The sequence below is a fragment of the Ambystoma mexicanum genome, chromosome 8 (genome assembly GCF_040938575.1).
Source record: "Ambystoma mexicanum isolate Mex_15411 chromosome 8, UKY_AmexF1_1, whole genome shotgun sequence".
In the NCBI taxonomy this organism is placed as follows: domain Eukaryota; kingdom Metazoa; phylum Chordata; class Amphibia; order Caudata; family Ambystomatidae; genus Ambystoma; species Ambystoma mexicanum.
The window spans coordinates 1,240,133,595-1,240,160,065 of record NC_090929.1 but is presented as its reverse complement, the minus strand read 5'-3'; the positions used below and the strand labels follow the sequence as shown (position 1 = coordinate 1,240,160,065).

Here is a 26,471-nt window from a genome sequence, read left to right as displayed (position 1 = left end):
TAAAAACACAGTTTTCAGAGTTAACAGCCTCAAAGGGCAAGAATGTAAAGGCTCAAACGGAGCACCCATAAGAAACTTAAGAACAAGGTTTAAATCCCAACCGGGAACCAGGAAAGGTGACGGAGGGAACACATTAGTGAGCCCTTTCAGAAACTGTAAAATTAAAGGGATTTTAAAGTAAGAACACTCTTCAGACGAGCGCTTAAAGATGGACAGCGCCGCCAGGTAACCTTTAATGGTACCCACTTGCAAGCCCCTGTGGGCCAAAGAAAGTAAAAAGGACAGAACCATGGGGATGTCACATGCAAAAGGATCCACATTCTGAACTCTGCACCAGTCGCAGAACTTACGCCAACGGCAACGGTACAGAGACTTTGTTGCTGGCCTTCGGGCCGAAAGCAACACCTCCATCACGTCTTCAGGGATGTCCCAATCCTTATACCTCAACCTTTCAGAAGCCAAGCGTGAAGGTTGAGGGATCTGACCTCTGGATGGAGAACCTGACCCCCCCTCCCGTGAGAGCAGATCGTCTCGGTAGGGAAGACGACGTGGAGGGCAGATGGACAAGTCGAGAAGGTCCGGGTACCACGTCCTCCGAGCCCACGCCGGAGCAATAAAGATCATTCGGGAACCGAACTTCCGTAACCTCCGCAGCACTTGCGGGATGACGGGGACTGGAGGAAACGCGTACAGCAGCGGGAATGACCGCTCCACCACGAACGCGTCTCCTAAGGCTCCTTTTGGAGGAAATTCCCGCGAGCAAAACCTTTCGCACTTCCGGTTGACACTGGAGGCGAAGAGATCCACTTGAGGGGTCCCCCAAAGGGCGAAGATCTCCAGGAGAATCTCCTGAGCCAACTCCCACTCGTGAGAGATCGCGCTCTGCCTGCTCAGAGCGTCCGCCGTCACGTTTTCGTCTCCGGCCAGATGAACTGCCGAGATCAAAACTTCCTGCTGGATGGCCCAGAACTCGAGCTGCATCGCCTCCCTGCACAGAGGAAGTGACCCTGCCCCCCCCTTTTTGTTGAGGTAGTGCATGGCCACTGTGTTGTCCGTCAGGATCAGGACATTCTTTCCTCGCAAAGTCGGCAGAAAAGCCTTCAGGGCTAGCCTGACGGCCTTCAGCTCCAACAGATAGATATGGAGTCTGGACTCCGACGGAGACCAACGACCGCTGACTGTCAGCCTGTTGGCATGAGCTCCCCATCCCGTGAGGGATGCATTAGTCACGATCGTCACCTCCGGCCAGGGAAGCCAAAATGGAGCCCCCTTCATCAAGTTTCCTTCGACGGCCCACCACAGAAGGTCCCGGGCGACCGAGGGCGGCACCTGAACCGGGTCCGACATCCTGCCGGAGGACTGCGACCATTGCGTCTTGAGTGCCCACTGCAAAGATCTCATCCGCAGGCGAGCCTCTGGCACCAGAAGAATGCAGGATGCCATGAGGCCGAGCAACCTCAAGAACTCTAACGCTGGGAGCGTCTAGGCATGCTGAAACTTGTGCACCATCTGCTGAATGTGAAGAGCCCTCACCTGGGGAGGAAAACACTGCCCCAGGGAAGTGTCGAGCACTGCTCCGATGTACTGGAGCCGCTGTGTTGGCGTCAAATGGGACTTCTTTAAATTGAGGGAGAAGCCCAGCCTGTGAAGGGAGTGGCAGGTGACGGACAGATGACCCAGGACTTGCTCGGGAGAGCTCCCCTTGATCAACCAATCGTCCAGGTAGGGGTAGACGCAAATCCCCCCTTGCCTGAGATGCGCTGCCACTACCACCATGAGCTTGGTGAAAACCCTCGGGGCGGAGGTCAATCCGAACGGCAGGACCCGAAACTGAAAGTGCGAGTCGCCAACCGCGAACCTCAGGTACTTCTTGTGCTTGGGATGGATCGGCACATGGAAGTAAGCATCCTTGAGGTCGAGTGACACCAACCAGTCCTGAAGCTGAAGGGCCTGGAGGACTTGAGAGAGAGTAACCATCTTGAACTTGTCCTTCCTGAAGAGTTTGTTCAAACCGTGCAAGTCCATGATGGGTCTCAATCCCCCGTCTTTCTTCGAAATCAAAAAATAAGGGGAATACCATCCCTTGTTCCTCTCCGCTACAGGCACCAGTTCTATGGCGCCTTTCTCCAGCAGGGCTTGAATTTCCTGCGCAAGGAGCGGATCCGGACTCTGCAAAGAGAGGTTACCCGGTGGATTGTCGCGAGGCCTGTGCCGAAAGGGAAGACAGTAGCCGTGGGTTATGATCTCCAGAACCCACACATCTGAAGTAATGGCTTGCCACTCTACAAGATGCTGCGCCAGCCTTCCCCCAACCAGCGAACCATGGGACATGGCCTCATAACTGAGTGGGAGCGGCTGCGGCGTTCCCTGAGGGCAAAGAGGCAACTGCCCGAGCGGCCTTGGCACCACGGGTACCCTGTCGTCCACCTCTGGTACCCCTGCCAGCTCCTCTCGCTTTACTGAAGGACGAGTAATAGCGAAAGGAACCACCCCTCCACTGCTGTCCCCTAGGACGAAAAGGCGGAGGTTGGCGAACTGCAGCGCCCAACGACTTCGCTGTAGCTTTTGAGGTCTGCAACCTCTCAAGGCTCTCGTCAGCCTTGCTGCCAAAAAGGTGTTCACCGTCAAAGGGCATGTTGAGGAGCAGGGACTGCACATCAGGAGCAAACCCCGACTTCCGCAACCACGCAAACCTGCGTATCACGGTGCTCGCCGCCATGGACCTACTGACGCATTCAGCTAAGTCCAAACCTGACTGAACGGACACTCACATGGCATCCTTACCATCCTGGACCATAGCAAGGAAACCATCCCGTTTGTCCCCTTCGGGTAATCTGTTCAGCAGCTAACGCAACACAGTTCCACAGAGTGTGTGTGAAACGAGACAAGGCACAAATGGAGTTGGCCGCCTGAAGCACCATACCACCAGAAGAAAACACTTTCTTCGCCCAGCCATCAAAACGTTTGTCGTCTCTATCAGGAGGGATGGTAGGGTACGACGCCTGCTTTGCCGGGGCCGTGGCCGCCTGCACCACCAAACGCTCCGGAGTGGGGTACCTGGTCAAGTAGGAGGGGTCGCTACTGGCTGGACGGTATTTTCGCGACAAGGACCTGCCCACCGCCGGGAGACTCTCCGGAGCAGTCCAAGCCGCCGCCACCCTTCTCTGTAAAGCCATATGGAACGGCAGTACAGGGTCAGTTGGGGGACCAACATCAAGGATGTCCGTTAGATCATCCTGCACAAACTCCCCTGGGGGAGCAGACCATCCCAAGTACTCAGAAACCCTAGCCATAAGGCGCCGGTACGAGGAATCGGCATGAGAGCCAGACTCAGGCCTACAAAACTCCACCTCCGGAGAGATGTCCAGTCCACTGGCATCATGCAGTGACTGCCTCAAATCGTCAAACTGACTATGGCCCGAGACGATTTCATCTGGAACCTGAATAGGAACCAGGCCATCAGAATCCTCATCCGCCTCTGAAATATATTCCAGGTGGCGAAAAGAAGGCACCCGAGAGTGCTTGCTCTTAACCAGAGCCTTCCTAGGGGGTTCCCCCGTGCCACGGGGTACCTCCGACACGAAAGGCGTCGAGCGAATCGGCGCCGGCGTCGAGAGAACAGGCATCAGCGCCGAGAGGATCGGCGTCAGATGCAGCGCCGCCAGCATCAGCGGCGTTGACACAGCCCTCGAAGCCAGAGCCCCGAGCGTGTCCTTCGACGACCTGAGCGTCGACGGCTTTGACGACTTCCTCGAAGCCAGAGCCTCGAGAAAGCCTGTCGACGCCCTAGACGCCTCAGACGTCGATGTCTTCCTCGAAGACCTCACAGGTGCACACGGTCTCGAACGCGTCGAGGACCGGGACCTGGAACGGGTACGTCGAGAACGAGTCTCCTTGTCCGAACGGGACCTCTCCCGTGACTCGTGCCGACCACTCTTGCAAGCGGTGTCTCTCGACCTCTCACGACCGACCCCACTCGGGGGCGCGGACAGCTTAGTACCCTGCGACTCGAGAATCGCCAGCATTTTCTTCCCGGAGGAAGCCCATTCCTCCGGCGCAGCACGGCTGGTGGGGTAAGCGACGTGCCGGGCAGAGTCCTCGGAAGAGGACCTGGAAGACGACCGGTGTCGGCACTTCCGAGAATGCCTCGAAGAGGCTGAGGAGTGGCGAGACTGACTCCTAGAAGGAGACCCACGAGACTTCCGACGATGACGCAGAGAGTCACCTCTCGAATCATCCGTCGAAAGCCCCGCAGACTTCGACTTCCGGGGCTTGGACAACAACTTCTTACGTTCGCGTAAGGCTTTGGACGTGAGCGACTGGCAGTCGATACAGTCATCCGTGTCGTGGGCCTCCCCGAGGCACCAGAGGCAGGCGTCGTGCGAGTCCGTCACCGACATCTTGGACCCACACTCCCCGCACTTCTTGAAGCCCGGACGCGGGGTCGAAGACGAAGTAGAAGACATCTTCACACGAAGGATTTTCACAAAAACGAACAGGTTCAAAGAACCGAAAAGAGTCGAGGCGTTAACCGAGATTCACGAAGCAACATGTTCGCGGAAAAAACGGAACTGAGGCTACGGGCGTCGTGCGTCCTACTTATCACATCGGATGACGTCGGACGTCGGAGGAGGTCCTTGACGACGGCGCATCGACTTCATCGATGCAGGACGCAGACGCCGAAAAAGGTTTCCGAAGCAGCACAGCTGTGGTGATTACATGTCATAGATATGTAATACGTCGGAGGACCCAATCCCCTCAAAATTATTTTTAAAGTTTCACATGCATAGTGGCATAACAGTAATTGAAAGACCATTTATGCAAATACCGAAGCGCAACCCAAACATAACACACTGCTGCATTCTTGCCTCCTGCACTAAACGGAAGATGCTGAATGTAGGACGCATTCTATTTTGAAGCAGTTCACACCATGTTCATCATCATCTTACCACCTACTGCAGGCCACACTACAATATATTCAAATAAAACATACACAAAAAGGCATGATGACAATAACTAGCAAAACACACTAAAATAAAAAATAACAGCAAGCAAAGTTTTGATCTTAAATGATAATCTTTAACTCTAATACCAGCATAAATTATGATGACTAGGTAGGTGGCAGCTTTTGGTCTGCTGTAAAATGATTGCACTAGCTGCAAACTAATTTGCCTGGGCCGCATTTTTGACTCTCCCCCTCCATTTCATTAAATTAGGTTGTCTTTGTTTGCTCTGAAGGGTCACATTCTTTTTCCCCATTTGTGTGCGAGAGAGTAGGTGACCCTCTTTGGCCAAAGGATACGTGTACCCCAGGAATGGGGCGCTATAGTAATTTTGGAACCACTTGTGACTGGCTTATGCCTATACCTGTTTGAGATGGTCTGGATTCCCTTCCCTTGCATGTGAGGGCCATTCCTGAGAGTCTGGGTTTGTGTCATGCCTGCCAGGTCCTCTCACGCTCGAGGTCAGCACCCTACACCTACAGCCCAGAGATCAGCCAGACCATTTTATACTCGGTGGCGACTCTGGGGAAAGATTCCTGGCAAACGCCTTCATTTCCGCTAGTCCATTGTCAGACCTTATTATCTTCTGCGGAGGGGCGAACATTCTTTGTTAATCATACCGCGCATACCATTCACATTACCAGTTCATTCCACAGGTATGCGCGAGTATCACATGACCAGACGTCAACGCTCTACTTACGCGTTTCACGTCAGCTGACTCCTATTTAAACAGGAAGCCTCCCGCTAATCGGCGCTTCTGATCGTTGTTTCTTTGATCTTCGTTCTGGAGCTCGGTTTCTACCTTGCTACTAAGCAGCTTCCAAACTGCTTTTTCCCTTTTGCTCCAGCCGGACCCGCGCTGCTATTTCTGGTGGTTTCCTGAACTGATCTTTCATTTCTGCCAGCCGGACCCGCGCTGTCTTCACATCTGGTCTTCACCTCCAAAGGTCCCAATCAGTCCCAGTCTATTTGGACAATCAAATTCTAGGAATTTCCTCTCCATCCAATTCCTCTCCCAACTACTTCCTACAAGGATAGTGCACTGAACTTTATGGACGCTATCCGGTGTGCACCAACCCGTCTCTAGTGCGGCCCTCGTTCCGTTCGGGTTAGTCACCTTACTAATCTCCCCTTTTCCTTCGTTGGTTTTTATTTTCGGATTGTATTCCTGGAACTCAATCTTCAGTCTTCAGTCCATACAACCACAGGTTAGTGTATCCTCAATCTAACACTTACTTAGTAATTAGGTAAATTGACTAGCTACTAAAACGTATCATTCTTATCCAACAGACTGGGGGTATCCATCCAAATATCTGGACCTTTCCACAAAATACTCTATCAGGCTGTGTCTGTTGATCAATAGTCTGAGAGTGGCATTGGTTGGAAGGTTTTCAATCATCAAAATCTTCTCCTTAGAAGACGCCCGGAATAGCCATTCGGGAGAAGCTCTACGGGAACTCAACTTGTATCCTTTTGTACTTCTGAGTATCCTTTTGGGTGTTGTGCTAGTGTTATACCTTATAATTGTAACAGAATCCTAACTCTGAATTGTAACAGTTTGTCTGTAGGTATGCAATTCATTGGCTGACAACCCATCTGTTTGAATAATGCTTGGTATGTAATTGGATGCTGTGTTTACTCAGGGCCTCCCAAGGGGGATACAAGTAGACCGTCTTACTCATTCACCTGGTATACCGTTGGAACTATGAGCCTGCACTCCTGGAAAGTCCACTGATGAAGGAAGGACTGAAGCTTTGTACCAGTATCATTAGATGCTCCACCGAATGAGACGGCAGAACTCTATTCCCCCAGAAGGAATGGACTGCAGTGCTCCTTCCTCCCGATGCGGTAGGGACAACTGGATCACAGCTCCTACTCCATTGCCTTGTCTCCCTGAAGCTCTCAACTGTGCCTGCATCACTAGATCCAGTGGGGGTAGAGGGAAATGGGTGTCATTCGATGCCGGGACCACGAAAACTCTCTATGTTCATCTGTACTGGAGTTCCTTGACTCCAAGACTATAGGCAAGAACCCCAGATTCATCGCCCTCATCTGGGAAGCTCAATCCAGGGGTCTGTGCTGCCCCTTTTGTCCTGCAACTTCTGTGGCAGGTTCCTCTCCAGTGTGACCCTTTGTCCTCCAAACAGACCACCAAACTGGTCTCCCGACCTTCTGTGGCTGGCTCTTCTACTGTGTAACTTCACAAGAAAATCTTCACAAATTATTCTTCCCTATGGTCTTCTTAAACTGACCCGAGACTCTGAAGCCATAACCTGTGCCTGAGGATGACAGAGAAACCCTGCAGCAAAGACTACTGATTCTTGCAGTTTCTTCATCTTTGAACACCTGTGGCGTAAACCTTCAACCCCCGAACCACTGAATCATCAATAATCCCTTTTTCCAAAGGTGTTGGGGTCTCTCCAGCACCAGTGTGTTGTCTCTGAAACCTAAAGGGGTCACTAAACAAAATGCACAGGGACTACTTCAGGAAACCGAAAAACCACCTGATGCAATACTGCTTTTTGGACCCAGCATATTGCTTGCCGGACTCTGAGCTGCTGGGAAGTGGTTTTTTTCTCTTGAATCTTCATTACCAATTTTCTTCTGTGGCTTAAACTCCACTGGAACTCCAGAAACTGCTCCTTTTGATATTTTTGCAAAAAGTACCTCTTTTCCAAAAATGCTTCTCAAGTCAGCATACCTGGTTGTCCTTGGTCTCTCTGAAAATGTTGTCCTGCCTGTGATGAATCCCAAAGACCCTGACCTGCGACCCTTCTCATGTGGACAGGAAATGCCAACGCTTCCTGACCCTAACCCTGAGGGTGGTGTTCCGCGAGAGGATGACATGGGAGGGGACTCATGTAAGGAGAATTATAATTTTTTATTATAATTGTTTATTACCACTGAGTAGTTTCTAAGCGCAGCATCGGGATTCCAACCTGTGTTGCGTTGTGTTGTCTTGCTTCCAAGACAAACGTGTTGCCCCTGAGCTATCCTTCCTCCCCAAGTAATGGGAGAACCCTTGAAACAACTTCCCTAGTGATCCCACGGTCTTAATGGCCTATTGCAAAATTTAAACATTTGATAAGGAGAAAAACAACATTAGGGACTTCAATTCCCATAATGCCCTAGGTACTGGGACAAGGAAGAGGGGCTCTGAGGCACAAAACTGCAGAATAAAGTCTAGTGTTTCGAACGACACACACCGGAGCGGTAATTTGATTATTTAAATCCCCTTCAGGTGTGGGCCAGTAGAAGGAGTAGCCAGCAGCCGTGTATGCAGCAGGAGCAGAGAAGCCAATACGCTGCGACCGCTGCCGTGTTCATAATGGATGATGTGCTGAAAAAGTCGTACAAGGCGGAAGCCCCAAGTGCACAAGTTACGCAGTGGGAAGCAATGCTGTAGCAGGCTGCCCTGTGAGAAAGGAAAGTGCTCCCTGTCCGGTGGCTGGCGAACACCAGAGAAGACGAGGAGAAACGTAAGCTCCTGTTTTGAGAGGCGCGGACCACGGGAGTGCGAGTGGAGCTATCAGAAGCTCTGAACTCGACAAAGGAAGAAGAAGGTGCAGCAGCAGCAGATTGAGTGGATGAGCAAGAATAGACCAGTGAGTTGAACTTTGATAGGTGACCCAGGGGCACTCTGCGATAGACCGTTGCCTACTTACAAACATTCTGACTACTGAGCTAATGAAAGAAGTATTTGTGGTGCAATACTCGTTTTCAGAAGAAACGCAAAAAGAAGACTTGCAATTTATCATTACCAAAGTAAAGAGGGGACAATATTGAATCCAGACAGGAACCATCATCGTCAAAGTAAAGAGGGGACAATAAGGGAACAAGATTATAACCAGCATGTGGCAAACAAGTCAGTGGACCAAACAGTATCAATGGGTGTTGCATACCTGTGGGAAAAGTGGTTAATCTCAATGTTGTTGAAAGTCGAAGACTTTAAGGTATTGAAGTAAACTTCACCACAGTATTTGTAGTAGTGGTAGGAGTTTTATCCTGGCAGGCAAGTACACCAGGAAAGGGATTGTTAGTGGTAGTCCTGGCAGATAAGTGGACCAGGAAGAAGATATTCAAGTACTGCATTGTGGTGAAAGGTTGTTGTTGAAAGAAAGTGGCAAAGCGACTGATGTGTTTGATGAACTGTGGAAAACCATCCTGATGAAAACATTATTGTTCATAAAGAAGAGATGTGAAGTAGTTGTCTTTTCCAAAGTGGAGAAGTTACATTGAAATACTCACTAGAAGTGTGGAGACAAAGACGTTTGGTTGGATAACCAAGAGCTTTAGGAAACTTCATTTTTCTGCAGAGTGATGAACTTTCTTTTAAAATAATTCAAGTACCAAGAAGAATCCTAAAGGAGGAAAGGAACTTTGAGGTGTCTGTGAAGCGGAATTTGATTATTATAAAGCCCTTTTCTAATTGGAACTTGTATTTGGAAAATCCTGCATTAATCCTGGGGAAGGGGATCTGACACTAGTTACAAGGATATAAGTTTGTGTTTGAGTATTACTGTTACTTTGTTGAGTTTGAACAGCCATATCAATTCCTATATGCTTTTATTGTATGTATAAGTGTGAGGGACAGATACCTTTTGATGTTAGATTGTTCTCCTTTAGTCTTAGTTTTACAGGCAGGGAAATCCTCACTAGTTTAGGGAAAGCGAAGCATTTATCACACCCTTATAAGTTAATAAAATGTCTTGTTGTGAAAAACCTCTACCAAGTTGTCCGCCTCGCATTTCAGACCCCTCACATATGGTGTCAGCAATGGTATTGGCGTCAATTGAAACAATTTGGGGGCCCCTTATATTTGAGAAAAGCAGTAGAAGAGCCTCTGATCCTACCATTGCTACTGAAAAGTTAATTCAACCTGGAGACAGAGCATTGATATCCACTGATTTGATTCTTATTCCTCCCACTGGCACCTTTATCAGACTCGCCTCCAAGTCGGTCATAGTCTGGCGCTATGGCTTAGACGTACTGGCAGGAGTACTTGATTCTGACTATAGGGGAGATATCAAAATATTAATTCAAAATAATGGGAAGAAAGCTTATCAAGTCAAGGCTGGAGAAAGAATAGCTCAGGGAATACTGGAAAAGGGTCTGTTTCCAAAACCACAAGAACTTAAAACCAGTGACCAAAACTGAGACAGGAACTCGAGATTTTGGGGAAGCAAATGTAGAAACTCCTATGGAACCCATAATGCAACCCAATGTTGATGAAGAGGAAGATAGAATCCCTGATTTGGCTTTTGTTTAAAGAAATGACCCTTTGTTAGCAGAACCATTAATTCATGTAATCTCAGAGGATGAAGGAAGGAAAAAAACCAGACCATTTGTTTCTAAAGTCTGTATTTGTACATAGAGGGGATGTAGGATTGGCAGGTATATACCGGTCACAAATTGTAGTACCGAAAAGCCATACAAATGTTGTTCTAGAAATGGCTCATTCTCATTTAACAGGAGGCCATTTAGGGACTGGAAAAACTCAGGCACAAATTGAAAATTAATTCTATTGGCCTGAGATTTATGCTGACATAACACATTTTGTCAATACATGTAACTCATGTCAGAAAACCAGTACTCAAATTCCTCCTCCAGTTCCATTACAACCCTTGCCTATTATAGATGTTCCCTTTTCAAGAATACGAATGGATATATTGGGTTCTTTAGAAACCTCAAAGCTAGGAAACACATATATAGTGGTAATTTTAGATTATGCAACACGTTATCCGTAAGCTTTTCTTTAAGAAATAACAACAAAGTGTGAGGGACAGATCTCTTTTGATGTTTGAGCGTTTTTTTCTTTAGTCTTTAGTCTTAGTTTTACAGGCAGGAAAATCCTTGTTAGGTTAGGGAAAGCGAGGCGTTATCACACCTTTATAAGTTAATAAAATGGCTTATTGTGAAAAACCTCTACTAAGTTATCTGCCTCGCATTTCTGACCCCTCACCTGGCCTGGTTAGGACAAGTAAAAAGAAAAGCAAGAAGGTTCCCCGTTAGGGACCTCCCGTCCCCTGCACACGGTCTATGGCCTAAGGAAAGCCCAACAATTAACGAGAATTGGTAAATGGCTCCAATCTAGAGACCAACTTCACAACTTTTGAATTAGAGCGATTGATTGCGTGTATTTTACACAATACAATTATTTTTACAATTTCATTCAGACTGAAATATAGTAATACATTCAAATAAATAATTAAAATACATTAATTTAATGTATATAAAGCCCAACGCGTTTCGAGAGAACTCTTCATCAGGGGTGTGTAATCACTAGATTTTTATAAAGAAATTTGAAGAAAGATATACAATTTTCATCAGTACTATTGTTAAGCATAAAACACATTCAAAACAGCCAGAAATATTCATCTTAGATAATCAAATCATGTTTGTACCAAGATTACCATGCTTAACATATTGTAATCAATAACCTCTCAAAATACCTCTCAAAGACATCTTGCTTGAATAAACTATAACAAGTGATATACAGTCTTAAGTCCTAAATCTATAAGTGATTGGCACGTATGCTTCTTCCTGTGTTCTGCTGGAGGCAGATGTAGGCACTATTGGTCCGGTAAGTTCAGTATCCCTTAATTGTGCAATAGTTATCTAAAGTATTGGAATTACTTACACATACATTACAAAAAGGGGGGCAACAAATAAATTAATTCTGACCTTCAATTGTGTCCTCATTTCTCCATACTATGTGGCGTGGTTTCACAAAGAATTCACAATTAAGGTTTCTCCCAAAGAGATCACCCGTTAAATCTGAATGGAAATGTTAAAAAAGTATGTATTAGATGCTTTTCTAACTTTAAAAAGACCTGCTATAACCGGAAAGTCTTACCATCAAACTCCTTGGTGATGGTACTTAGTCCAAGTAGTAAGGGGTACTCATCTGTCAACTGCGGCCGATTGTCTACTCAGCATATCTGGATGTAAGGGGCTTTTCATGGATATTTGTGAGTGCTGACCTAATCAGGTATAATTTAGTTTAAAAAACGTACAAACAGAATCTGTGATGAGAAGACACGGCAAGTAGTTGTAAGAAAGACTTCAGTCAACCTCTGGCTGCTGGTGCACGTGGCGCATCTTCCGAAAAGGAAGACCGAATACTGAGTGTGCCGATTCCCTAAGGGGTATGTGCGAGTCTTAGATTGATTCAGGCTAGTGCCAGTGTGAAGCGAGATGCAAGCTGCTACTTACACAGTGCTAATCACGTGCTGCAAGGAATTACAGGAAAACGCGAGGTGTGTCAGTGTTGCTTCTTGGTTAATTATTCAAAATGGCAGCTTATTTCTAACAGCGTGTGCCCGTGACCTCAACACGCTAGGACACGTGTGATGTTATATGTAAACACATGTTTTTACACAATCTTTATCGGTAAGCCTAAAATTGTCATAATTGCGAAGCAGTTATGTATAAATAGCTTTGTGAAGGGGTGCCAACCCATTGGAAGTATAATTGTGATTCTACCCATCAGTCATAAAGATGGTACATGAGTAAAATGAGAGATAAAAACAAAAATTCAAAATTTTTATATAATTGAATGTGCTAAATACTATAGATCTAATTAATTAGTCCACTGGATAAGTGGAATTAATCGTGTATATTACTATGACATCTGCACTAAAGGTTAAAAAAATAATATTAGGTTGATGAAGATAGTATTATACTACATATTTCAATGATGACACTAATTTAGTGTGCTGGTCCAATACTGTCATGATCTCTGCTTCCAAAAGATCAGGACTTGCCCGACTCCCTTGGAAGCAGGCCCATAACCCCGGTTCCGAGTGCCAGCCAGTCCCAATTGGGACCTTTTGGACCCTGTCCTGGCGCCAGTGGCACCAGGCTCATAAAGATGCCCAGTCCCAGCGCTGGAAGCGCCGGGCTCATAATGCTTGGGTGGACTTACCTGCAGCAGACCATGCTGCTTACTTACCTGCCAGTTGAACCCCTGATCCTCTTCTGTTTGGGACTACTTTTACTGTTGGGTGGGGCAGGAGCCACTCCCTAGGTTCAGAACACTGGAACTCTTCTGGAAAGCAGGAACTCTTTTCTTACCTAGGCGTGGCTGTGGAAGGAGACACCTAAGCACTACAGGAGGCTATTTAAACCACACCCGATGGATGAATCTTGCTTTGCGTTATTCTGCATTCTCTGCAGCAGAACGCTCATCGTGTCTTCTGCTTCTGATCTTGGGCCTAAGGGAACAAAGGCTTACCATCCTGGAATCCAGTCTTCAGCAGCATCTGTAAAGACAAAGAAAGAACAGGTTAGCACTACGGTCTTCAGTGGCAGTGCATCTCTTACCTGGTCCATCGGCTGTCACCAACGCCTCGCGCTGCATTCCGGCATCTGAAAGACAAAGGCTTACCTACTCTTCGCATGCTCCGGAGGTCTTCGCACTGCATTCCGGCATCTGAAAGACAAAAGCTTACCAGCTCTTCGCACGCTCCGGAGGCCTTCGGCGCTGCATCCCGCATCTGAAAGACAAAAGAAGGTGCGTTTAAAGACATTGGGCAACTTTATTACTCACGTGCCATTACTCCTTCCCACGCCGAATCCAGTGGGTATTCCAGCACCCTTCAGCTTCTCTAAAGCTCCGAACTTGTACCTGCAAGATAAAAGGGACAGTTAGTGCACATCGTGAAGCAGGCTACAAGCGCTTACTTACGTGCTTCCAGGCGCTTCTATTCCTCACGCGGGTTCGATCCTCAACTCTCATCAGCCCGCCATCCGCCATCGCCGGAACCCTGCAAAACAAGAGATATCATTACAAAAGACTTTTAAGACATTTGAAGTGCCCAGAACTTACCGTTCGTGCAGTTAACGACGGACAGCAGTCCTCTGAGGTCAAGAGGCCTGCACCCTTATCCAGTGAAGAAACTGGTTTCGGCACCCTGCCCCGAGGCAGATGGAGAGCTCGGCGTTCACTTACCTAAGGTGAGGGCGTTAACCTTTGGGGTTCTACAAGAGAAGAGAAAGGGAAGAGGAGAGAGGCACCCAATAACCCCAGTTCATTAGTCCCATATTTTCTATCTGCAGACATCTTACTCTTCGAGTCAGACATACAGTGCACAGAGGTCCAGCCCAAAGAGCCAACCGTGTGTTACACATCACCTTTGAAGATACGGCATTCACCCAGTCAAGACCGGCGCCTCTGCAGGAATCAGGTGAGCGTTACAGAACGCAAAGCCTACCGCAAAACTCCCACCCAGGCGCTATGGAAACCTCGGATACCGACCAGCTAGCCCAGTTACTTGGGGAACTAAGAGCAGAAGGGCATGCAGCCCGTCAGGAAACGAATGCTCTAAGAAGGGAACTGATTATTTCCAAGGAGCGAACAGACGATCTTGCTAGACAATTGCTACAGTCACAAGCCGGACAAATTCTGTTACCCGCATCAGGGGCAAATCTTCCTTCAACATCCTCTACGAACCCAGTGCAGATCAACCTACCTGGGAATGTACCTCTGGCTCCGCCCGAACGATTTTCTGGTGACCTAAAGAGGTTTGCAGTATTTATTAATCAGTGCCGGTTGCACTTCTTATGCCGGCCAGCAGCCTTTCCAACTGATCAAGCTAAGGTAGCTTTCGTGCTTTCGTACCTTGGTGGCAATGCGGCAGACTGGTCGATCCCTCTAGTTAATCAAGATGATCCGGTTCTCCATGATTTTCAAGCTTTTCAGCTCAGTATGGAAAAACTGTTTGCAAGACATTCACAGGGGCAGGCCTTGGACAATGAGCTCCTTTCATTGCGACAGGGTAATCAAGACCTTTTGTCTTATATTGTGTCTTTCAACAGACTGATAGTGGAAACTCGATGGCCTGAGGACAAAAGGATTACGCTGTTTTATAGAGGTCTACGTGGAGAGCTCAAAGATGTGTTAGCCCAAGTAGTGAATCCCCCGCAAGACTGTTCGGACTATATTGACTTAGTCGTTCAAATTGACCACAGACTGCAGAACAGGAAGGCCGATCGTTCCAAGTTTGATGCTCGAGTATTTTCCAAACCACCAACTCCTACCAAAGGAGTAGACTCCGGGGAACCCATGCAAATAGGGGGCCTGAAAGGACCACTAACACAAAAGGAGCGGGAAAGGAGAAAACAGCTGCAATTATGCCTCTATTGCGGAAACTCGGGGCACTTTCTTCGAGACTGTCCGGTGAAACCAGCCAAGAAGGCAGTAGGAGCTGCAGTTACCAGGGTCACAAACTCTGAGCAGGGAAACGACCTCGCCCGACAAGAATAGAGGTCCTCTTGCCGAGCGTTAAAACCAGTTCCGTGTCCTCGCATTTCGTGATACCTATGGTCCTCATTAGCCCTGAACATCCGGATCGATTACATGCGATTGAAGCTTACGTCGACAGCGGTGCCATCAGCAATTATGTGGATCATGAAATGGTTTTGAGGATGAATCTGACTCTTTGTCCAAAGGCTGTAAAGGACGTCATTACTACGGTGGATGGTACGGAGATAGCCTCCGGACCAGTAATGCATACCACCCAAGAAGTGACGCTAGTAAGTCAAGATGGACACCATGAGAAGATCGTGTTCGATGTGATCAAGGCCCCTCAGTTCCAGATTATTCTAGGAATTCCTTGGTTAGAGAAGCACAATCCTCAGATCGATTGGCGAGCAAGAACCGTTCAGTTTCCAGAATGTGTCTCTACTTGTCACCCTCGACCTGGTGTTGCACTGGCAGCAATTTCCTCAGAGGCTCCCCAGTTACCTCCTGAATACCTAGAATTCCAAGATGTTTTCTGGAAGGATCAGGCTAACTCTCTACCTCCTCATAGGTCTTATGACTGCCAGATAGACCTGATACCTTGATCTACTCCTCCTTGTAGTAGAATTTATGCCCTCACCGAGCCTGAGAATCTTCACCTCCGACAATACCTGGATCAATACCTAGCGAATGGGTTTATTCGTCCTTCCAAGTCCCCTGCTTCCTCAGCTTTGTTCTTCGTTCCAAAAAAAGAAGGGGACCTTAGAACTTGTATAGATTATCGCGGCCTGAACCAGATCACCGTTAAGAATAGATATCCGTTACCTTTGATCCCTGAACTCCTGGACCAAGTCAGAAAAGCATGCATATATACAAAGCTGGATATTAGAGGAGCCTACCACTTGGTACGAGTAAAAGAGGGCGATGAATGGAAGACGGCCTTCCGCACCAAGTATGGGCTATTTGAATATCAGGTCATGCCCTTCGGACTTTGCAATGCCCCGGCCACCTTTCAATATTTTATGAACGATGTCCTCAGAGAGCTCATAGATGTATGTGTTGTTGTTTACATTGACGACATCCTCGTTTATTCTTCATCGGAAACTGAACATCGGAAACACGTGAAAATGGTCCTCGAGAGATTGCGTCAACACAAACTTTTCGCTAAGTTGGAAAAATGTGTTTTCAACGTGACTGCAGTTGAATTCTTGGGATTCATATCACCTAGCGGAGTGCGTATGGATTCAAAGAAGGTCGATGCAATTCTCAAATGGCCATCGCCATCCTCCGTAAAAGGTGTTCAAAGCATGTTAGGCTTTGCTAACTTTTACCGCAGGTTTATCCCCGAATTCTCTCGAATAGTCCAGCCCATCACCGCTTTGGTAAAGAAAAACAAACGTTTTGAATGGTCTACCGAGGCGGAACAAGCTTTCCAGAATTTGAAGACTAGATTTATCTCTGCACCGATCTTAAAACATCCTCGCCCAGAACTCCCCTACATCGTTGAAACTGATGCTTCGAGCTTTGCCATGGGGGCAGTTCTATCACAAAAGGACCCAGTAACCAATCAGTTGCATCCCGTGGCATTTTGGTCCCGCAAATTCTCGCCTCCTGAAATCAATTACACTATTACTGATAAGGAACTTCTAGCTATCAAGTCCGCCTTTAAGGCTTGGCGGCATTATCTTCTGGGGGCCCGACACACCGTTACTGTGATTACAGATCACCGAAACCTGCAATATTTGAAAACCGCAAAAGCTCAATCCTCTAGGCAACTCCGTTGGGCCCTATTCTTTGCCGAGTTTGACTTCATAATTACCTATCGACCTGGTACAAAAAACGGTAAAGCTGATGCCCTTTCTCGGATGGGAGTGGAAGAACATTTGATCAATCCTAAACCTGTACCTATCATTCCCGAACAAAGAATTCTAGGTGTAATCGCCACACAATCCATAGAGGAAGTTAAGGATAAAGCCAGGCTACTGGTAACTCCAGCAGACATACAGAATTGGCATCTGCAGGGAAAGGACTTTACGGTGAAGGACAACCTATTATATTTCCAAGAACGGTTATACCTGCCCAGCACGGATTTACAGAAAAAGGTAATCTCTTGTTATCACGATTCTTTAATGGAAGGACATCCCGCTATGACCAAGACCTTGGAAAAGATCAAGCGCTACTTCTGGTGGCCGTCTTGGAAAAAAGATATCAGAGACTTTATAATGTCCTGTGGAGTATGCGCCCAAAACAAGAGCCAACAGGAAAAACCAGCCGGCCTCTTACGCCCTATTGACATCCCGCCTCGCCCTTGGCATACGCTTTCTATGGACTTCATCACCGATCTACCTCCATGCTCCGGATACAATACGATCCTAGTAATCGTGGACCTATTCTCCAAGATGGCGCATTTCATTTCACTCAAAGGCTTACCAACAGCAGCAACTCTGGCCCGAGAATTTCTCGAAAACATCGTCCGACTGCACGGTTTTCCTTCAGTTCTAATTTCGGATCGAGGTAGTCAATTTATTTCTCATTTTTGGCGAAGTTGCTGTCGGTCGGCTCAAATTGATGTGCGACTTTCGACCAGCCACCACCCTCAAACCGACGGACAAACCGAGAGGACCAATCAAACTCTGGAACAGTATTTGCGCTGCATGCTACAACAAACTGAAAAAACTTGGAAAGATATCCTTTGGATAGCCGAATATGCCTACAATAACTCTGTCCACTCGGGAACTGGGAAGACCCCGTTTTTTCTTTTATACGGTAGTCACCCTCGAACCTCGGAGTTGGATCCACTCCAAGATCTTGGAACACCAGCAGTAGACCACCTGCATTCTACAATCTCCCAAGCCTTTAAGGAAGCCGTTTCTCACCTTCAAAGGGCTAAAGAACAATACAAGAAAGGAGCAGACCAACATCGGAAGGAAGCCCCCCAATATCAAGTAGGAGATCAAGTCTGGATATCCACCAAATATCTACCTCTAAAAGGACCACGCACATTCAACCCAAGATACCTTGGTCCCTATTCCATCACTACCATAGTAAATCCAGTAGCGGTCAAGTTGGACTTGCCCCCTCACATGAAGATACATCCGGTCTTCCACGTCTCTCTATTAAAACCCGTGCAACCTCAAACCCGACTAAATACATCTCCAAAACCTATTCTAGTTGATGGAGAACGCGAGTTTGAAGTCAAAAGCATCCTGGATTCCAAGATCTCCAAATCTAAACTATTTTACCTGATTGACTGGAAAGGCTACGGTCCCCAAGAAAGATCCTGGGAACCTGCAGAATATGTCCACGCGCCTCGTCTAATCAAAAGATTTCATCGAACATTTCCTAACAAGCCCAAACCCCCGGAGAAGCCCGGTTTGGGAGGGGCCTTGAGGGGGGGTGCTGTCATGATCTCTGCTTCCAAAAGATCAGGACTTGCCCGACTCCCTTGGAAGCAGACCCATAACCCCGGTTCCGAGTGCCAGCCAGTCCCAATTGGGACCTTTTGGACCCTGTCCTGGCGCCAGTGGCACCAGGCTCATAAAGATGCCCAGTCCCAGCGCTGGAAGCGCCGGGCTCATAATGCTTGGGTGGACTTACCTGCAGCAGACCATGCTGCTTACTTACCTGCCAGTTGAACCCCTGATCCTCTTCTGTTTGGGACTACTTTTCCTGTTGGGTGGGGCAGGAGCCACTCCCTAGGTTCAGAACACTGGAACTCTTCTGGAAAGCAGGAATTCTTTTCTTACCTAGGCGTGGCTGTGGAAGGAGACACCTAAGCACTACAGGAGGCTATTTAAACCACACCCGATGGATGAATCTTGCTTTGCGTTATTCTGCATTCTCTGCAGAAGAACGCTCATCGTGTCTTCTGCTTCTGATCCTGGGCCTAAGGGAACAAAGGCTTACCATCCTGGAATCCAGTCTTCAGCAGCACCTGTAAAGACAAAGAAAGAACAGGTTAGCACTACGGTCTTCAGTGGCAGCGCATCTCTTACCTGGTCCATCGGCTGTCACCAACGCCTCGCGCTGCATTCCGGCATCTGAAAGACAAAGGCTTACCTACTCTTCGCATGCTCCGGAGGTCTTCGCACTGCATTCCGGCATCTGAAAGACAAAAGCTTACCAGCTCTTTGCACGTTCCGGAGGCCTTCGGCGCTGCATCCCGCATCTGAAAGACAAAAGAAGGTGCGTTTAAAGACATTGGGCAACTTTATTACTCACGTGCCATTACTCTTTCCCACGCCGAATCCAGTGGGTATTCCAGCACCCTTCAGCTTCTCTAAAGCTCCGAACTTGTACCTGCAAGATAAAAGGGACAGTTAGTGCACATCGTGAAGCAGGCTACAAGCGCTTACTTACGTGCTTCCAGGCGCTTCTATTCCTCACGCGGGTTCGATCCTCAACTCTCATCAGCCCGCCATCCGCCATCGCCGGGAACCCTGCAAAACAAGAGATATCATTACAAAAGACTTTTAAGACATTTGAAGTGCCCAGAACTTACCGTTCGTGCAGTTAACGACGGACAGCAGTCCTCTGAGGTCAAGAGGCCTGCACCCTTATCCAGTGAAGAAACTGGTTACGGCACCCTGCCCCGAGGCAGATGGAGAGCTCGGCGTTCACTTACCTAAGGTGAGGGCGTTAACCTTTGGGGTTCTACAGGAGAAGAGAAAGGGAAGAGGAGAGAGGCACCCAATAACCCCAGTTCATTAATCCCATATTTTCTATCTGCAGACATCTTACTCTTCGAGTCAGACATACAGTGCACAGAGGTCCAGCCCAAAGAGCCAACCGTGTGTTACACATCACCTTTGAAGATACGGCATTCACCCAGTCAAGACCGGCGCCTCTGCGGGAATCAGGTGAGCATTACAAATACCACGGTGAGGATGGTATTTCGAACTATGTGACATATCAGTTGAGGAGGTAACTTGATTAAATTCAGGTAATTCATCAAACCCCATATAATAAGAGCCTGATGCGGCAGATAATCTATCTAGGAAAAAATATATGTTGATAGGCTAACTTATCTCTGGTATGGAATATAAATGCAGTATATAGATAACTGAAGGGCAAGGAAACACCTGGTGTGCTAACAACCCAACAATGACTAAGTTATACAGTGATTAATCAGTAGACCAAATTATGGCCTACTTAGGGTTGTTCTCATAATTCAATCGAGGGGTAAGGGCCTCTGATGTAACAATTGTTCTAGTCAGGTGATGGGACTCAAGGACCCAATGCTAACAGACGTTCAATGATTGTAATGTGATGCTGATTGTAACTGTCCTTCCCTGACCAAAATCTCAACATAAAAAGCATAGAAGTTAACTAAATCAATGTGTGATGAACTATTACCTCTCAAGAGACCTTCAGATTGTTTTACCTTTCGTGACCCTGTCTCAATATAGTTCCCATTCTTGTAGTCAACCGACCTGGGTTTATCCCAAAAATGATTGTTCACAAAGTATTTTGAACATGAGCTATATTATACACTGTTGTCTTAATGGTGAACGTAATTTTCTCTGTAGACGTTTGCACTGTTTTGGTGAGATATTAGGTAACTGAAAACATTGAGACAGATATAAATGATGTGACCTCCTGTCTCAATTGAGTTCACATTCTTTGGGTGAAAATACCAATATAAAATATATTCTTAATCAGAATCCAAGTGTCCCATCTGGTGTCAACCGTGAACTTCACTGAATCTGTAAGAGTTCACACTCTATGGTCTGTCTCAGAGACATGTATATGTTAGGACAAGTACCTTCCCCCCACCTGTAAATACCTTTGCCCTTGTAGGAAAGATTTGTTTCACTGGACTTTTAATCACTCTTTCAAACTATTTCCTTTGTCCTGTTACAGTGCTGCATTTATTGTTTAATGCTTACTTACCTCTAAGTTTAGTGTTTTAGCTGATGCCTTTTCCTATATTAAAATTGTATAGATTTTAAAAATATAGTGGGTGGACAACCTCTGATTGGGCATGTGTGAGATATGTGTGCTGTACCTGTTTAACACCCTGCTCACCTCCTGAGTAAAATGTTTAACAGGCTGTTCTGCCACACGACCACCTACAGAACCTGGCAAGGCTTGTAGGAAGGGAGCTTTGGTACCTAAGTAAGAAAAACATACCTAAACACCCTGTCGACATGGTTTGAAGAAAATATCCCTAACAAGGGCTGCTCAGCCGCATGGATGCTGGTTTCTGGACTCAGTGAACACAAAGTTGTAAATACCCAGGAGATACCCACATTAAAGGTTTTGTGAAAGAGATGACCTATACCGACAGTATTTCTATAGAAAATGAAGGCGCCATTGTTGCAGCAATGAACAAATGTAAAGTTATCTGAATTATGTGTAGAAAGGAAACAGGCTGGCACAATGTCTGAGCTACTAGAGGCCATTTGCCAGTATAACGTCCAGTTCTCCACAGAAAAAGAGGAATCCCCAAACACTAACTCTTGCCTTATTCCCCAATCTGTGCACCTCTGCCCTGCCATAAATAAGTCCATATTATTTCATCAGATGGGGTTAAATTGTAAAACTGACCCAACTGGAAAAAGACAGGAAAAATGAGTGGAAGGAATTGGAGTTGATTTAATTCAAATTCCAGGAAGCCAAGGAGAAAAAGGAAAGAGAAGGACTGGAGCAAGAAACGGTAAGGGCAGAAAGAACCAGGGAGTTGGAACTTGTGAGGGGTCAGAAATGAAAGCCAGACACAAAGTTGTCATGCTTTTGGTCATTGAATTTTATTCAACTTAAATGGGTTGGGAAAATTCCTCTCTGACCCTATCTAGAGGAGTTTACCTACCTAAAAAACAGAAACTAAGGATCTATCTTTGTCAGGATGTCATATCAAAAAAGCTGTCCTTGTGTCCAAACGTTCTATCCTGACCCTCACACTAAAACAAAATAAAGTGATAAGGGAAATGTCTATAACCTGGTGTTTGCAAAAAAAGGTTCTTAAATAAAAGTAGAATGGCTCCAACGTAAATGTTCTCCAAAATGGAAAATTCCTTAATTCCAGAGGGTGATTCCCATCCCATGGATTCTTCACTTGTATCACAAATGTCTGTGGGGCTAACAGTTCTTTATGCTTTCCTTGGCCTACAACAATCCTGTTAGATGGACACAGTTTAACCTTGTAAATTCTCCTGTAACAAAGGTTCCTTCTTTTAACACAAGTTCCTTCTTTTAACAAACATTGCTTATGCTTGACACTCTTTGTAGATTTGCAATTTGTTTGGTGTACTTTCCTGCCAGGACTTCTCCCACACTCACAATTGCCTGGGGTACTCTCCTGGGAGGACGTCTCTTGCACTTTCAAAGGTCTGGTATACACTCTCCTTACAAGACTTATTTTGTCTTACAGTTCCTCTTTATTATTCAAGTAGCATATACCTTTCTTGTTGACTTGGTAAATCTGCTTGACAAACAATCCTCTTTTACTTTACTTTCCAAGATTTCACAATGTTCAAAATCTTCTTCCCTTTTGATTAATTAACAATCTTCATCATTTCACTTTCCATAACTTCCCAATTTTCTAATTCTGTTTGGCATGGTCACCGAAACGCCCCGGGTCCGCTCTCCACCATGGCAGACTCACTGGCTCACTGTAGTGTTTTTGGGCTTCCTCACGCTCATGTAGTGTACCTTCTCTCGTGGCTCCGTTCCTGAACTCTGGTTTCTCTTCGGCTGCCGTTAAGGACAGCGCTGCTTCTCTTGACTGATGGACACCCAGGGACCCTATCATGGTTCCTGGCGTCTCTTCAGCATGCCTCGCTTGCATCACGTTTCTTTCCTTCTCAGCCGGCGAGCTCCTTCCCTTTGCCACACCAGCCAGCGTCTCCAACTTCTGCACACAGATTCGTGCCTCCAGCCTCCGTCGCCTTCCCTGGAGAAATCACATCTTCTCCTGAGCTCCCTCTCTCAGCCCTTCCTCTCTGCCCATTTTGAAAGGTCCTGTGCACAGGTGCTTTCATCCAATGACTAGCACGTTCACCATGCTTGCTGCTCTGTATCAATTTTCATCCTCCTCACCTCAGTACTTGAGGTGTTGTGGGATTTGAACTCCACTGATATTAACTGAGGATTTAGGTGGTTGTGGGAATGAAAGTCCATTGAAGGTTTCTGATGCATAATACTTGGAGGATTTTTTCCACAGATTTCACATGGAAGATCAGTTCTACCTGAAGGAGAACTAGTATTGCAATAGGCCACTAGGGTATTGGGCAACAGGGGTCTCCCTCATGGGAAAGTGGGGGATACCGCGTCTCATCCAATGAAGCCATGACAGCCCCCCAGTGACTATCTCCTCCAATGTGATCCTCCCTCATACAGCCACCCACAGTGACAGGATCAGGTAGCGGTTGCCAACCCCTGGCCACATGCGAGGAGGTTACTGCCGGGGAATCAGTGAGGTCCACTGGACACATGCGAGGAGGTTACCGCCGGAGAATCGGTGAGGATTCCATTGGATTCATCACAAACTACAATTGAAAATCAAGGAGTTGGAAGTTAAAGCAGCAAAGGCCAAAAGCACCAAACAAGACAAGTGATGGTAAAGGGTCAAACCCTTCTTTCAGAATTCCCAAGGGATTGGCGAGTGAATACAAGGAGGGTAATGAGGTCTTCTGGTTGCAGTCCTTTCAGAGAGCTTGTAGGATGGCTAGCTTATCTGATTCTGAGCAGGCCACATGTCTGATGGGGAAACTGTCTCACAATGCCTTAGAAGGACTAATGGAACTGATTGAAACAGAGCAAGAAGGTTATGTATGTATAAAGAGCAGACTCACTGTGAAGTTTGGTAAGACTCCCTCTCAATTCCTTGAGGGATTAGGTTACACAGGAAAAAAAGATAGTTTGACTTGGTCCACTTAGGGGACTGCTTGCCTTATGGATATGGGAGGTTGGATAAGAAGTTACGTGGTGGACTGCTTTGAAGGTTTGCAAAAATGAATAAGGTATGAACACATTCTGAATGCTTGTTCCCCAGAGTGAGGTCAACACCTTGCTGAGGCTGAGGAACTTGATTCAAGGAAACTGCCAACTGCAGCTGACCTCTGGGTCTCACAAAGGGTGTCCAAGAAGTGGGCCTTCCGAAGGCTGAGGGGCACAAGCCTAACCCTGAAAAACATCCTTCCAATAGGAGGTACTATGGTTAGGGGTACCTGCCCACAGCAAGGTCAAGGAGCCCGCCTCTAGATTTCCACTTAACTGAAAAGGAGACCACAGGTTTAAAGGGACACCAAAGTGGATCCAGGAGACAAGCCTAACTTTTCTGTCCGAGCTACAGTCCAATGGAACTTGCCCAGAATTTACCCTGGTCTCCCTCGGTGCCTGGGAAAACCTCCTTGACACTACAGCAGAAGTAATACTAGTAAATACACTCAGAGGGTTGGTATCAATGGCAAGGGAACAACTGGGCTTCGAGAAGCCTCGCAGGACAGTTTCGTACAAAACTCTAATCTAGCCAGAGAACTTTCTATCCACAGAGACACAGATCGCTTGACTTGATGGTGGGCACCCCAGAAAATATCCTATAGCCAAAATACAGGTGGGTGGATTATCTGCATCCATGAAAATGTCCCAGCAACACGGTGAGGCTAATTCCCCCAAATGATACTGTTCTGGTCTCTAGAGCAGAAGCAAAATTGAAAAGACTGTCCCCACTTCAAAGGAGCATTAGTCTTCTAAGGTATCAAAAAGGTTACTGAAAATCTTGTCACAGCTGCCAAGGTTCAGGCAAGGTGGGAGGCCAGTGGTGGTCAGGGAGGTTCCATTTGAGAGGGTGGGAATTGTCACGGTCAATTCATAGACCCCCCTTCCTCCTCAGGAAGCAGATGTATTCTGGTTGTGGTTGACGATGCCACCAGGTATGCTGAGGCAGTGCCTATAAGAACTGTCACTGCCAGAGCAGTGGCCTGGTTACTCCTTGGTATTTTAATGCAACTTTCTTTTGAGGGTGCTTAAATGAATATTGCTAGGGTCATGGTCAGAAACATTTTACACTAAACATCAGGTTAAGGTTTGGATCATAGCACACCCCACATATGTCACTGTGTAAGTGTAGCAACGTGCTTGTGAGTTTGATGTGTGTGTTTCACTATTTATGTTTGTCTCTGTCTTTCTCATGATGCTGATCACTTTGTGAGTCTAAAACGGTTACCACAGCACAGTGTAAGAAATAGATACATTTACTGCTTGCAGGCTTATGATTGCAAACTCAAAATTCCATAGATCAATAAATGAATGTAGCATGGCCTTACTTCAATGTACAAAATTCCAGGTTTTATTTATAGGATATAATCATGCCTTCTCCACTCAGCTTTACAGTGAGCCAGTAGCAGTAATTGGGACTGCGGTGATGTATGCTAATATTTGTTTTTCTCTCTTGTGTAGTGTGCAGAGGTTTTAAGTCTCAATTTCCTTGTAGGTCATAGTAGACGGTATTACCTTTGTGAAACCTCCATGCAATAGGATAGTAGGGAAAGACTTCTTTAAAACATATGCATCATTCACATCTCATAATGTATTACATATTTTTCAAGTTATGTTTCTATGACAGAGGTCAGTTCCCATTTATACAGCCCACTAAAATTAATTTAAGTGTTTTTCCATTCACAATCCTAGATGGCTTTCAAGACGTAGGGAATACGGTAGAATAGTATGAAGTGTAAAATATCAATACTAGTCCCTCCAATTGGAAAGCACCATTAGGACAATGTTATTATCAATTAGATTGTACAGCCTTAGGGAAGCACTGTAGCTACATTATGTGAAATGCCATCTCTGCCCAAATAACAATTTCATTTAACTACAGATGATCGTTTTACCACTTGCTGCAAAACTACAGATTTCAAGCCACAAAATTACAATTAGCCATTCCTGTTCGTCTTCGTTTCACATAGTTGATTGCATGCACACGTTACTTTCAATCTGTATGACAAAAAAATTGAAAGAATAATTCTCCGATGTGCGGTGGAAACATGGACTGAACTTGGTTTGTAAAGTTTTCCCCAGCACAACAGAGACAGTTCAAAGCTAATTGTATAATACTTATCAAATTAAAAGGATACCGCATCCATAGAGATCAAATGACATCTCCAATTTCTTGCTTCTTCCCTAGTAACAGAAATGGGCGTTAGTTTCAAAGTAGAAATTCATGTTTATCGATTTTGTTATAAAGTACAGATACAAACCAGAACATTTTTACAAAGTGCGAC

At 46.4% G+C, this 26,471-nt stretch overlaps 1 protein-coding gene across 2 annotated transcripts in view; it reads right to left on the bottom strand.

Annotated features, from left to right (window-relative positions):
• Positions 1 to 26,471, bottom strand: part of LOC138472928 (protein FRA10AC1 homolog) — a 735,805-nt gene that overhangs the window by 560,709 nt on the left and 148,625 nt on the right. For both annotated transcript variants that reach the window (XM_069611349.1, XM_069611350.1), the window contains exon 4: positions 26,325 to 26,370. In XM_069611349.1, coding sequence (XP_069467450.1) covers positions 26,325 to 26,370 — 46 coding nt within the window. The remainder of the gene's footprint in view (positions 1 to 26,324; positions 26,371 to 26,471) is intronic.